Consider the following 13,822-nt stretch of genomic DNA (forward strand, 5'->3'; position numbering starts at 1 on the left):
AACCTGAGATTTGCTTCCCTTTCTTGATCAGTTTTCTGGCTAATCTTACCACTTGGAGCTTTCCCAGTTGAAGGATATTACAGAAACATCCAAAGCCTAAAAAATGAATGTTTTGAACTGTATCTATTCTCCGCTTAAGAAAGCACTAATCTTTCTGAGATGGGCTGCAATTTATTTCAATCACTCTAGCTTTCTTACCACTTCATTTTAGCTAGGATGAAAATTCAATTCTTTTCATATGCAAATGGAAATAACTGCTCTGTAAGGTCTTGAAGAATCCTTTCCTTTACATTTTAAGTACCTGGTCCAAGGTTCTATTTTAAGCAGAAAGAATAACTTAAGACTGCCAGCTACACAGTTAGGGAAACATTTAATTAGACTCTTTTTAATAGCTGTTTTTGAGACTACATTAAAACATTTTAACAACCTGTCTTTGTTGCCTCAGAATGACCTTTTAATGTGCAGGGGTTTTTTTACAATATATTCTCCTCCTTACTTTACTCTGTAAAGTAATTCAGTAATGTCTTGTAATCTGTTGTTGGCCTCAACTCATTTTTCTTTCTGCTGAATGTCTGGGAACTCCCCATCACACATGGTGTCTGGCAATTGCAAGAGTACTGACGTCATTTGCTTAACCGCTAACTGTAAGGCAGAGATGTTCATCATCAGATTCCCTGTGTCGCAATCACAGATTACAGCACAACATGTCCCACTTTAAGGATCAGTCTGCAGTGCAATTAGGAACATCTAGAGCATTTTAAGCAGTGGCAATTTGAAAGCAAGTCTCATCTTCCCTGCCTGGAGCAAATGTGTATGATATGTGACATCAAAAAGCCTACTGTGCGTCACCAGCAGTTGTTTATAAAGAATCTATTTGATTGGGAAAAAACAATGCACTCAGAAAATACAAGAAAAATGCATTCAGTGTATAGTTTATAAAACAGCTAATTTACTGATTGTGTCCATTTTAGCCTTGTACACTGAGACAAGAATTTTTTTGTGTACAATAAGAGAGAAGAAAGCATGCAGTCTTACCTTAGCATATCAGGAAAAAAACTTACAAATCAAATTAATTTCTTAAATTCTGTTTCTAGCTAGAAGCCAGCATATGATTTAGGCCTAGTTTTGTTTGTAATCAACCAATATTAATCTAGAATAGTTCAACTGCTAACACTGGAATTACAATGGTATAAAACTTGAGTTAGAGGAGTCTTAAAATACAGACAGTAAAATTTAAATCTAAACCCAAATATCCCTGAAGTGTACTAGATGTTTGGAGACTAATGAGACTGCAGTTCCTGCCAAAAATAATCAGTTTTGAGGAATCAGTTTCATAGCTTCATCCTTTCCACTCTAAAAACTCATTTCAGTGGCTGTTACATAATTCAGCCTGAACTTTTGCCCTCGGTGGGATGCAGCTGTCTTGGCTCTTTGTGGTGATGGGATTTTGAAGGGTTACCGACTGAACCCCTGAGAAGATGTGATGCTCAAGATCATTGCTTATATCTAATTTTTTATTGGATTCGGTTAAAAAACCCTGTATGCCACCTTGCCTCTGGACAGGATCAGGACAGGACTAGTGGTATAGGACAACACTCAAGGCATTTTTCATGTTGGAAAAGCAGTAGTTGGTGAAAAAAACAGAAGTGCAATAGGAGAACTATCCAAGTACATGCACCTTTTCAAACTAAAACGATTTGTAAGGAAATGAGAGTACTCCGGTGTTTAACATTCTGCTACTAATTATAAAAATGTATTGGTGCATGGTTACTGGTATACGTGCAGTTATCCATTACAGCAGGTAATCATTCTGTTTAACAATGATTCCGAATTCCAGTTTCACTGTGGAGAACTGGTTTGTGTCTGAGCTTAAATAACTGATTGCACACATTCAGTTGCTGGGGAAAAATGTGTTTCACTCTTATACTTTAAGTTTGGAAGTACTTACATTTATGGGGAATTTTTCTTGACCTGCTTGCTATAGCAATAAAAATTGAGCTTGAAAACTTGGTTCTGTCTAATCTTCATTTATAGCCAAGGTTATTTATTTTTTTTTAAGGGAGAAACTGCTATTTTAAATGAGTAACTCCAGGAAATGTATCTTTACTTTGCTTTAAATAATCCAGTTCCAACTTTCTGCTATACTTGTGCTGCAAGATGAATAAGAAACCTGTAGAACATTAGCTGAAAATGAAAACAGTAAATGAAGTAATACCTCAACAGCTGCCTTTGCTCTTTCAAATTCCTCCTCCAAGGAGTGATTTCTGGAGAGAAGAGGCCCTCCCCAACGCTGCTCCTTAGTTGATCGTGCCTAAAAAATAAAAGAATAAATCAGAAAGGGATGATATACTCTCTGCCACATTTCTGAGTTATTTCCTTAATTGCCTAGAGCCCCAAATGGCCTTTTTCTTGGGCAAAACTTGTTGTGTCCCTGCATGAATTCCTCTGAATTCTCTTACACTGTAGCAGAGACCATTCCTCATGGGAAGCAGAGTAATTTATCTTTTCTAGACTTTTCACTCAAGATGTGTGAAAGATAAAGAGACATCTAAGAAAAGACAATGCAAGAGTTGGGCTACAAAGGGAAGAGCTGACTATTTCGTACAAGACTTCTACCTTAATTGTTCCTTCTCCTGCATTATGACTGTGACAATGCATTCCTCTCACTATGCTCCAGGAAGAAAACATCTCATTTTCCCTGTACATTTTGTGTTTTTCTTTCAGGTTCTGCTTTGGGATCACATTGGAGAGCCAAGTCTGCTATGGATTTCACTGGAAGGACAAATCCTTTTTACAGTCAGCAGCTCTCTCTTCTGTGCCTTACTGTCAGTTCTGTCAGTTGATTCCAGTGGAAGTACATAACAAGTTTCTCCCTGTTCTTTTATTAAAAACATTTTTTTTTCTTTTTTTGCACAAAAGGCACAGTACAAAAACCAAACAGTATTCAATGGTGGCATAGAAAAGCACAAAGTGGCCTAATCTTGCTAAACAGAGCTCTGACTGCTAATCCCTTCCCATGTTTGTCAGAGGTTAAACTCATTAGCCATTTGCCTGACCATGGTCCCAATTGCATTAATTTACGTGATTATATTTCTGATGTCTGTACTTGTAATACTTAATTTCAATGAGCCGCATTGCTAAAAGACTAATTTTGCTCACTTTAGACTCATTGGACTGTATCTGCAAGTGTTGGAATGTGCACTGCTGGGATGAAAATATCCAATACATTCCTGAGTTTCATATAAGTAATATGCAATGCTTGGTCAAACACGTATGTCTGTGTGTGTACACACATGTTGTTTTGCCTAGAACGATGACATTTGTTTGTCAATCTAGCCCTAAGGTTTCTGGTTTGTTCCTGAGTCTTTGGTCTCTCAGGTAGAGATTGATGAGTGAAATGTATATTAGGTTGATGATATATGGTTAGAAAAGAATGATACAGCAAAATTTCTGTGAGAAGCACGTGGTGGTGAGGGGTGCTGTGTGTGTTCTGTGTTGGCTTCTGGACTTTGCTGCAAGTGACAGGAAGCACAGAGTGTGAGGGAAGGTCTACACTGAGGATCTACTGTTTCTGCTTTCACATCTACTACCTCTGGTCCACGTTGTTTGGAAAATACTGTTTTTCTTTGGTGAGGCCAGGAAGAGATTTCAGATTGTCATTGAAAACATACCAAACCCCAATCCTATACACAAAACGGTTGTTTTATTGATTAATAGAATCTAGGGCAGAAGAGGTAACTGGTTCGAGTCATCCATTTGTCTATATATCACATGATGGTATTTGTCACTCAACATCTGCAGGATGAAACTGATGTTCCACAGAGAAGAAATTGAGGTTGTCTGGAATATATGTCTTTGAGGAAGGTGCTTGGATTTAATTTAAAGTTATCAGGAGACCTTAATCTTATCACATTTTTTGCAAATTTATTTAATTGTCCTCCTTGTTTCTCTTGTTAATTTCAGTTTCCAACTATCCCTTCTTATTCTTCTTTTTCTAGTAGTTTAAAGCACTTTTTAGTACATCTTATTTTCTCTGTGGAAAGATGACTGATGACTTTAAACAGGTTTTAATTGTCTTTTAAATTATATAAAGAGATTGAGATCTTAAATTATCTCATTATGAGGCATTCGGATTTCAACCTTTTTTGTGTCTCTTTTACTCTCCCTCTTTATTTTTTTATAGCTTTATTTTTTTATAGCCATACAGACAACCAAAGTGAATCTTATATTCCAGTACCTGTCTTGCCTTTTCTCTGTACAGAAATCAGGTGGTCTCCTATCTCCTGCTAATTATGCCTGCCTCTACATGCTCTTCCTGCCACAGTACTGCACAGGGAGCACTCATGTTGACATCCTTGTACACTCTGAGCCATAGATTCTTTTCAAATTGTCTTCCAGCACAATGTTGTAAGTAGAGCCTGCATTCTTGTTCTGAAATGTATGATTTTTCAAGTGACTGTATTGGAATATGTATTTATACAGATGTCTTGGTCACCAGCTCATTTTTATGACTCCCTTATTTACATTATTTTAATTCCACTGTTGTATCATATGCAAATTTTGTCAGGAATGGCTTGCATATTTATTTTCAGATCAATGATATTGACAATCATCGTTTCTCTTTGGAATCACAGAAGAACACCCATGTGATTACAATTCCTAGCAAATAACTACTGTTCTTGAGATCTTAGGTTAGCCAGTTTTAATCTGTTTAATAGCTGCTTTATTCATATTGTATGGTGCTAATTTTAAAATCAGAATATGGTATGTTAATTCAAACATCTTGCAGAATATCAGACAGCAACATTTATCAACCTGACCTGTAATCTGATCAAAGAATTAAATTTGGTTTTCCTGACACAAAACTCTGTTGATAGACATTAGTTATGTCCTAGCCTTTTCATTATTTACGAGTTGGCTCGCAAAATGTTTGATTCCACTTTTTAATCTTTTGTTTCCAGTGACTGCAATTTCCTTAGGTCAAGGACAATACTGTAAATCATGATGTTCAGACTGAGTAGTACTGCAGAAGGGGAGAGTGAGCTTGTTGGGGTAGTAGAGAGGCAAGAAGGAAGAGGACAAGAAGCACTGAAGTCCTGTCCTCTGCCACACGTCAGAGTATACGTATTGTCCCTGCATAATCCCCCCAGAAATATACTTTCTCCTCCATTAAATGCACAGCCAAAGGGGAAAAAAGTAATTAACAAAACCCACATAAGCTGCATTTGCATATAGACAATACAGACTCATATTCTGAGTTGTGATACCCAGAAATGAAAGACCCCACATATAACAAACATGCTGCCTTTCACTAGTGCAGGAAGAGAGGGGGGCTGAGAATGGAGTGCCAGCACTGGAGAACTTAACATCTCCAGCTAGTGATGGGGTGGGACTCTGCAGCTGTGTCGTGGTTTAACCCCAGTCAGCAACTACACACCGTGCAGCCACCTGCTCGCTATCCCCCACCCAGTGGGATGGGGGAGAGAATCCGGAAAAAAGTAAAACTCGTAGGTTGAGATAAAGACAGTTTAATAGGACAGAAGGGAAGAAAATAATAATAATAACAAGAAGAATACAATAATAATAATAATAATAATAATAATAAAAGAATTGGAATATACAAAACAAGTGATGCACAATGCAATTGCTCACCACTTGCCAACCGATGCCCAGTTAGTTCCCGAGCAGTCATCTGTCACCCCCCAGCCAACTCTCCCCAGTTTATATGCTGGGCATGATGTCACATGGTATGGAATACCCCTTTGGCCAGTTTGGGTCAGCTGCCCTGGCTGTGTCCCCTCCCAGCTTCTTGTGCCCCTCCAGCCTTCTCGCTGGCTGGGCATGAGAAGCTGAAAAATCCTTGACTTCAGACTAACATTACTTAGCAACAACTGAAAACATCAGTGTGTTATCAACATTCTTCTCATACTGAACCCAAGACAGCACTATACCAGCTACTGGAAAGAAAATTAACTCTATCCCAGCTGAAACCAGGACAAACTGCTTCCCTTAAGGGGAGCCCAAGGTGGGATATGGGTCAGGGTGGAATGGGTATGTCTGAGGCATGGACATTCTGCATACACCGTGGTTTGATGTGCTCACCACTCTACAATGGAGGTGCTGTAGCTGACCACCAGCTGCTGTCTTCAGGGACAAAATCCTCCATTCCAATGCATTTGCACACACTTTCCTGCACTTGTAGTCTGCTTATGTGCTGTTGGACCTTAACTGTTAGTGAGAGGCTTAAATAACAGTCTTAACTTTGAGCTGGTCTTCAAATAATGAGCTTAATCTGTTCCTTGTAAATCTTCATTTCATTAGAGTAACCTGCATCTGAGGAGAGCTAGGGCCATTAGTCTTACTGTAGCTATTTGGGAGAAGTGGGAAATAAATTTTGCGTTCTAAATATTGTTGCCCCAAACTGCAGATTTCTAAGGTTTACTGGCTTTGCACTATATCTTTGTCTAAGAGTGCTGACATATTAGAATTAGGTACAGTTTTTTAGCATGTCAGGGTTTTTGTGCATGCATTCTGGGTGAGCAATAAAATATCTGAAATGCTCAGGGAGGCATTTAGAAAGTTAAAACATGAGCAGACTTTATGCATATACAATTGAACATATCTCCCTCTGCAGTCTGTAATTATAAGAGAAAAAAAAAACCTTCAAAAAACACCCAGACACTGTAGGATTTCTTAGTACTAATAAAAGCATAACAAGGAACTTTCCCGAATGGCAGATAAAAGAAAGAACAAATATACTTTGGGCCAATGCAGTTTAAGAGTTAATAATACGTAAAATATGATGTGAGTAGAATACTGAGAAGCAAGACAGCCATTTCCAATGACAGCCACCATGCTATTGCCTGTTCCAGCCTTCAAACACATTTCTTCCTTATTAATTCAAAGCTTACCTTTGTGATTTTGTATTGGCATAAGTGCTGGTAAACACAGGATTTTCTTAAGAAGATTGCGTAATGATGAAAATGAAAACATGACCTAGTTACTTAATATTTCACTTTGAGGAACTAAATCTAACATGTCAAAGATGAGTGATGAAGGTGATTGTCTGAGAAACTGCTGATGAAAAACTGCAGCAAGTTTGACAAGATGAAATCTTTAGGATATGGCAGAATCTGTTGCATATGCAAAGGTTACCCTTAAATGAGATACACAAAATCTATAGAGGACAAAGTATGGAAAACATATGCTTTGATAAAAGCTCTAACGTGATTTCTTTTACAAACAGATTAAGAACACAATCAAGACAGATGAGCCTGTTTGTTGGGAAATGACAACTTTGACAGTCAAAGTATAAGCAGGATGAAGCAGGCAGTGAATGAAAACACTACATTTCTAAGTAAACTACCTAGAATAAGAATGCAATCTCACTTCAGGTCAGTTCTCTGCACTACTAATTACCAGTTAACAACATTTCATGACTTGAATGGATCACGTTTGAAAAAAAGCAGCTTATGATAAAACAAAAGAAAACATGAAATATACCAGAACAACAGATGAGGATTTTATACTCTGCTTCTTTTTCAAGTAGGCTGATTCAACTTCACATTATTTTGTTTTGAAATACCAGTCATTTTACAAAATAGTATGGAGCCTCAACTTATACTGAATTAAAAATGTGGATTTTTTGCTTCTGCAGTTATTCTAGTGGAAGATAAACAGGAAATAGACCATATAAAGTAGAGATGTTATATTCTAAATTTGTAGCTGCTTTTATAGAAAGCCACAGCACTTAAATTCTGTGACTGTCTACTTGATTTCCACACATCTCCGTTGAGCACAAACTTCCTGACATGTAGATCTATTAGGCTGAGGAACAGCCTCCTACAAAGGGGTTAGAGGTACTTAAAGACAAGCTGGACAAAGCATGTGAAAACACACTGTCCACATCAAGTGGATGATATTATGCAATAGATCTTTTCCATTACAAAGATGTATAAATCTATTGTGCAGAAGGGAACGATATCACGCATTACAACTAGTTGTAGGCTTTCTAAAGGGAAAAAAAAAATCTGTTTGTAATGTAGAGATGGCAGGGAACTAAAGGAGACTTTTTTTCCCAACCAAAACACAGGAATGGATCCTGATAACTGGGTTCTATTTCTATTTTCTGAAAAAAACGATGTATAGTCTCAGGAAAGACATTTGGCATTTTAGTGTCTCATTTTTCCATTTTCAAATGAGGCCATTATTTTCTATTAATTTCCAGATATTCCATCTGACAGAAAGCTTTTAAAGACCAGACCTAAAAATAGCTGTGGAAGAGGAGAAAATTATTTTCGACTAAAAGTTAATCCACCAAACAACTCTCTCTTCCCCCTGCCAGTGGCATTGGCTGAACTTGAAACCTGTCAGTTAAAAAATAAGAAACAGGAAAGAAGGTATATAAGCAACCTGATCTATGTGAATGCATATATAAATGTATGTTTCTACATATATATGCATACATACATCTCTAAAACTACACAACTCTAACTAATCATTTCCGCAAGGTCCTGTCCAATATACGATATGACAGTGGAATTGGGCAAATCTACAAACCTTCAGCCCAGAGCCCTCTTTATTAGAGTTTCTTTTCCAGCAGGAAAAAGTCCTTTCACCACACTTCTCTCTCACCTGTGGAGATAAACTGCTAATGAACGTTGGTGTAATGATTCCTTCCTGTATTCCTTAGCCATTTCCCAATTTTGGGTATTCCTGGTTGACCAAGAGGCCTTGAGAATAGATATATTGCAGGGAGAGGGAACCATTAGAAGTTTGCATTTCAGAACCGGAGGAAGGGATGGCGTAAATTGTAGTTTGAAGTCTTTCTCTCTGTACAGGAAGGTCACAATTCATTTTACTATTAAACTCTGAATATTTGAGATGCTGATCTAGGTAAGTCACTTTCATAACACGTTAATTTGGAAGCTGTGTGAAGAACCAGTTTATGAATCTTTTAACTGTTGATCCTGAAAATACCCCTTAAATAGTTCTTCCAGAATGTGAATGGTTAGCCAGTAGGACAATTCCTACTTGCCTTTTTATTGTTAATAAATCTACCAAATCATCTTACCTGTGTTGCAGGTGCAAGTTCTAATTCTGACGTTGAATCAGAGTCCAAGGCACTCTTGACGTTAGTCAGCTCAGACTGTGATCTGTTTTCTGTAGACCTGGAAAGAATGCATTTACATACTCATCACTGCACACTAAAACACGCTGCCTTATGTCTTTCAGGTTCATAAGCATATACTGATTAATTAGGTTATTTCTTTTAACTGAATTGTTTAACTTGCAGTTATCAAAAGTGCCTGGACCCTTCTCTGTGTTTGCACTCTTACGCTTTTCAATCACATGCAGACAATAGTTAATACAACAGAACAGAGTCAGGTCTGATTCACCAGTAGAGCCCTGTGTATATATTGGCACGAAAGTAGTATAATGGAATAAAGACTTTGCCTCTACCACTATGCTTCTGTTTCATAGCTAGGCAAAATGAGGTTAGGCAATGACACAAGACTGTACCTGCAGTCAGTGTCTAAGAATCAACCACCACATCGCAGGACTTCACCTTGGCACATGTGCATTTTTGTGCTACAATATCCTAATATTCTTTCTTCCTAGAAAAAGAAACCCTGTAGACCAAAATCAAATTAACTGAGCAAAACCTGTGTAAAGCTCTAAGTTAATGAAACACCCAGATAAAGGGCAGGTTAAGATACAGGATAAGCACCATTTGGTCAGAAAACTGCTTCTAGTGTATGAAAATGCTAATTATGGTCATGCATAATGTAGTGAATGAGTGTTGCTTACATATCAGGAAGGCAGCAGAATTAATCTATATGAACTGTTCCCAATAGCAAAGTCCAATTCTTCCCCCATTTACATCCCCTGCAATTTTAGTTGAACTGCGTGAAAGAGGTAGTACTTGGCTTGGATATTTTATCTTGCCTTTTCCAGTTATACACAGAAATTCTGCCCTCTTGGTAGCAAAACCAAAATACACTGGATATCCAGGGACTGTCAAATCACTGCCAAGTATCCTTTTTTACTCATTTTACTCACATCTTTGTAGTTGGTTTTGGATCACTGCGTGGCTCTGTAGAATTCTCACCACCATTTATTTAGTAATTGCACCTGCTACTTTTCACAACATTAAAAATTGCTGGCAAAATGTCATTTTATAGTGTACTTGCTTATAACACATTGTCCAAAATGTCTGCTTGAACACATATAATGTAATCATAACAGATTTAATAATATGACTTGTCATCAAGCGAGCATTTCTGTGAATTAAGGAAGCTGGACTGGAAATATTTTTGTAAGGAAAGCAAAGAGTTGTACCATAAAAGCTCTTTTGAAGGAGCTCTGGATGATGATGATGGTCGCTCTGCAGAAGGGTGGACCTTGCTACTCCTGTCTCCATGAAAATTGACATCATCCCATTTCTCTAGCTGTGTCTGAATATCAACTGAAAAATAAGAAAAGAAAACAGGAATCTTTTAAAGAAACTACTGCAGAAAAGTTTACATGCTCCGTTAAATGTAGGTTATAGAGAAAATGGTGCCACCAAAGACTGTATTTTAGTTAAGGTCCAATATACAGAAATGTTGTGCACCTTTCTAGCTAATACTCTGTGAAAATATTTGGTAATTCACAACATTTTTCTAAATCTATTAGCATTCATGGTCAGAATGTCAATGGAACTCTTGGTTTACAATCAGTGATTTGTATGTAATTTAGATCTGTTGATAAAATTATACTAACTATTTGATAGTTTGGGATATTTTTAATTTCCTAATTGTAGCCAAATTGTAAAAATAAAACTTCTTTTAGTGACTACCATTTAAAAATGACTGTGTAGGCAACTGATATTATTCAATCATATGTTGGACTTGCTTTACAAAAATTAGATGATCAGCTCCTGTTTGAAGATAAAGTTCTCTAAAAGAATTTCTGTGTTGATGAATGGAAGATTTGCTACCTTGGTATAAATTACATTTACCTTGCAAATTTCTCAGTTGCAGTGCAAGTAATTTAGTTTGGATGGAACTAAATTAGATTCACCTTTTCCAAAGCTCATCTATAGATCATGCTTGGCAGGATATTGAGTTGTGTTTGGGATTTTTTTTCAATCTGTATAAATATAGCTCTTTTGTCAAGAATGGATTTTTTTTTTCTCTTGTATGCATAGATAAAGCAGTATTTATAAATATAATGTGTTTTTCTGACATCTGCGGTTCTGAAAAGGACATCCAGTATGGGCTTCCTCTGATTTATGTCCTTTACCAATTTCTCATGATACCCCTACAGATTTTTCTACCGTTTTACTCACCCTGACTAAATTCTTTATTGAAAGAATCCTTTCAAAACTTTATTTGCACATTTAGTGACAACTTAATTGGTATAATGGCAAAGGCAAAAATGTGTTCACAGTGTTTCAAGATTAAAGTGTTTCAAGTAGTTTATAATGTGGGACAAAGGTTACACTCCCTGCTAAAATGCAGTGCAACAAAAATTCTGGTGTTGCTCCTTATTTTGTGATAGTAGCAAGGAGAAACTTGTGCTAAGCAAGGCTATGTAGCACTGATAAAATAGCTACACTCTTACCTAAATCTAGTGAAGACTTGTCTGAAACTCTGACAGTCTGGACTTTCTGCTCAGTATCCACACTGATAAGGTCAGAATTGTCTGTCTTCTTTCTGTGGGTTGAAGCTTTTAAGCCTTCACTTCTTGATGGATTCTCTGATTTCTTTGCTTTGTTTGGGGTTTGTAAGACAGGTTCACTAAGATCCAAGAGATCCAGACCTGTTGATAATACTTAGAGACAAAATGTTAGGATTCAATGTTGTTTTAATTCAAATAGCTCACTTCTTAAAATTTGTTCTAATTGGAAAAAAAATTACTGATGTGTTTGCATTTGAGTAGAGTAGATGTATATTTCCTGGCTAAAGATGATGACCAGCATATTCAAATATGACTAGGGATTTCAGGTGCTTAACTGGATGCAGTTTAAAAAAGCTTGATTTGCATAAAAGGCTTTTCCTCTGAAAATCTTAAAGACATCTTAGGTCTTAAGGATGTGGCCTTACTCTACAGATTTTATGTTGTAAGCGTTCCCTGTACAATTGAGCTTTTAGATAAGATTTGGTTTACTGTTATGGTTTATCAAGTACTGGTAACAGCTGCTTAGGGCACTACTGTTATGCCACAGGCCATTACAGAAAAAGCTGAAGAGTAGACAGCTTCTTGGGTGGACTTCTTGGGTCATAAAGGAATAATGGTGTGTTTAGTAATGGTTTCTGCTGTTGTCGCTGTTTGTCTTTCAAGGGAAAAATATTGAATATAATTATAAATTCTACTGTTATTTCTATTAAGGACTATAACAGTGTGTTCAGTCTCAGTTCTTCATTTAAAAGTTGCTTGAAGAGTAACACTTAAAATTCTTTAGCACATAAAAGATAGAAAAACTCCCTTTTTATCATCGTTTTATAGGGCAGGTGTTTGTGATAGATAAATTTGTATTATTGCTTGCAGTGCTTTATCTATGTTCTTGGTAAATACTGAATGTCATCAGTCTTCATGGAATAAGAAATTTTTGTTATTAAATCAGTCTAGCCCCCCCCCCCAGTCTGATAGATATTCAAGGCAGATATACGATCTACAGATACTTACTTTTTTACAACAAACACCACTCTTAAACAACCTGAAATATTTCTATTCATCCCTGTAATATCTTTAGCTATATATAAAAAGAAAAAATATTATTTACAATTGTTATTTAATTCAGTGTTCCAGTTTTTGTTATTAGAACTTGCATATTGCTTTAGACACATATTAATTAGATGTGATGATAATCACCCAGCTGTCAATTATTCATTCAATAATTTGCATGTATATAGATTTTAATTAAATGGCTTCTAACAAGCCAAGTCATTTTATGAGATAGCAATAGAACATAGTAGTGCTATGCCGATTTTATTGTATCTCAGCTGATCTGCTCAACCACTTTGATTACCTTTGCACAAATACAGAATAGAGGAGGCCAGTTTCTAAAAACACTTCCAAAGGACAATATACTTCAAATATAATTCAATATAATTCAAAAGGCTTTCAGGATTCACCCTTGCTTTTTATTATCTGCTCTACTATCTCATCACAACACAAAGGAGCTAAGAAATGTGTTAGATTAATAAAGTGACCAAACAGCCTGGATAAACTGTTTTGACATCTCTTCCCTTTTGTCTGACATCCCATCCAAGTTTTTACTGAAGAAAATCTTTCTAAAGTAAGGAATGGGTTTGGTTAAAACCACACTAAATGTGGCTTTCCCATAGGTTAAAATTCTGCAAAAAGAAAAAAGATTGGGAATTGGTCAAACTGATACGTACTTCCTGTTGAACTTAAGTTCACTTTAATTCAACTCCAGAGATCTGCTAGAATACATGTGGTTTGGATCACATCAGATTTGCCCTCAAATGTAGTGAACAAGGTTTTTTCTATTAATAGATCAGGCAATTATAATTTAATACTAGCTTGTAATTTTGTACAAATAGTAACAAATCAAGAAATCACTTCACAAAAATGTACTGTAATTAAGATAAAACTAAAATTATTCCTCTCTAGTGAGGGATGGTAAAGAATTTTGTTTACCTGCAGTGTTTGATGTTACAGGCCTTGCAACAGCTTCTGGTTTAGTTTCACAGAGAAAGTCATCAATGGAGGGGCTCAGAAGGGGTCTGCTTTCTTGTTGCTCGTTCACCAGCTAGCAACAAAAAAAACCAGGGTCACAGACTGTTGTTGCGATGCAGAATTTTAAAAAACA

At 36.6% G+C, this 13,822-nt stretch overlaps 1 protein-coding gene across 2 annotated transcripts in view; it reads right to left on the minus strand.

Annotated features, from left to right (window-relative positions):
- The window catches only part of PEX5L (peroxisomal biogenesis factor 5-like), a 41,793-nt gene that overhangs the window by 11,391 nt on the left and 16,580 nt on the right, over window positions 1–13,822 (minus strand). Inside the window, exons 3-7 of one of the 2 annotated variants that reach the window (XM_010572928.1) lie at window positions 13,651–13,762; window positions 11,608–11,817; window positions 10,342–10,468; window positions 9,074–9,170; window positions 2,216–2,311 (exon numbers count right to left, since the gene is read on the minus strand). In XM_010572928.1, the coding sequence (XP_010571230.1) occupies window positions 2,216–2,311; window positions 9,074–9,170; window positions 10,342–10,468; window positions 11,608–11,817; window positions 13,651–13,762 (642 nt within the window). The remainder of the gene's footprint in view (window positions 1–2,215; window positions 2,312–9,073; window positions 9,171–10,341; window positions 10,469–11,607; window positions 11,818–13,650; window positions 13,763–13,822) is intronic. The other variant, XM_010572929.1, reaches the window with a different exon arrangement.

The sequence above is a fragment of the Haliaeetus leucocephalus genome, unplaced genomic scaffold (assembly GCF_000737465.1).
Source record: "Haliaeetus leucocephalus isolate CR32 unplaced genomic scaffold, Haliaeetus_leucocephalus-4.0 Scaffold362, whole genome shotgun sequence".
Classification (NCBI taxonomy): Eukaryota; Metazoa; Chordata; class Aves; order Accipitriformes; family Accipitridae; genus Haliaeetus; species Haliaeetus leucocephalus.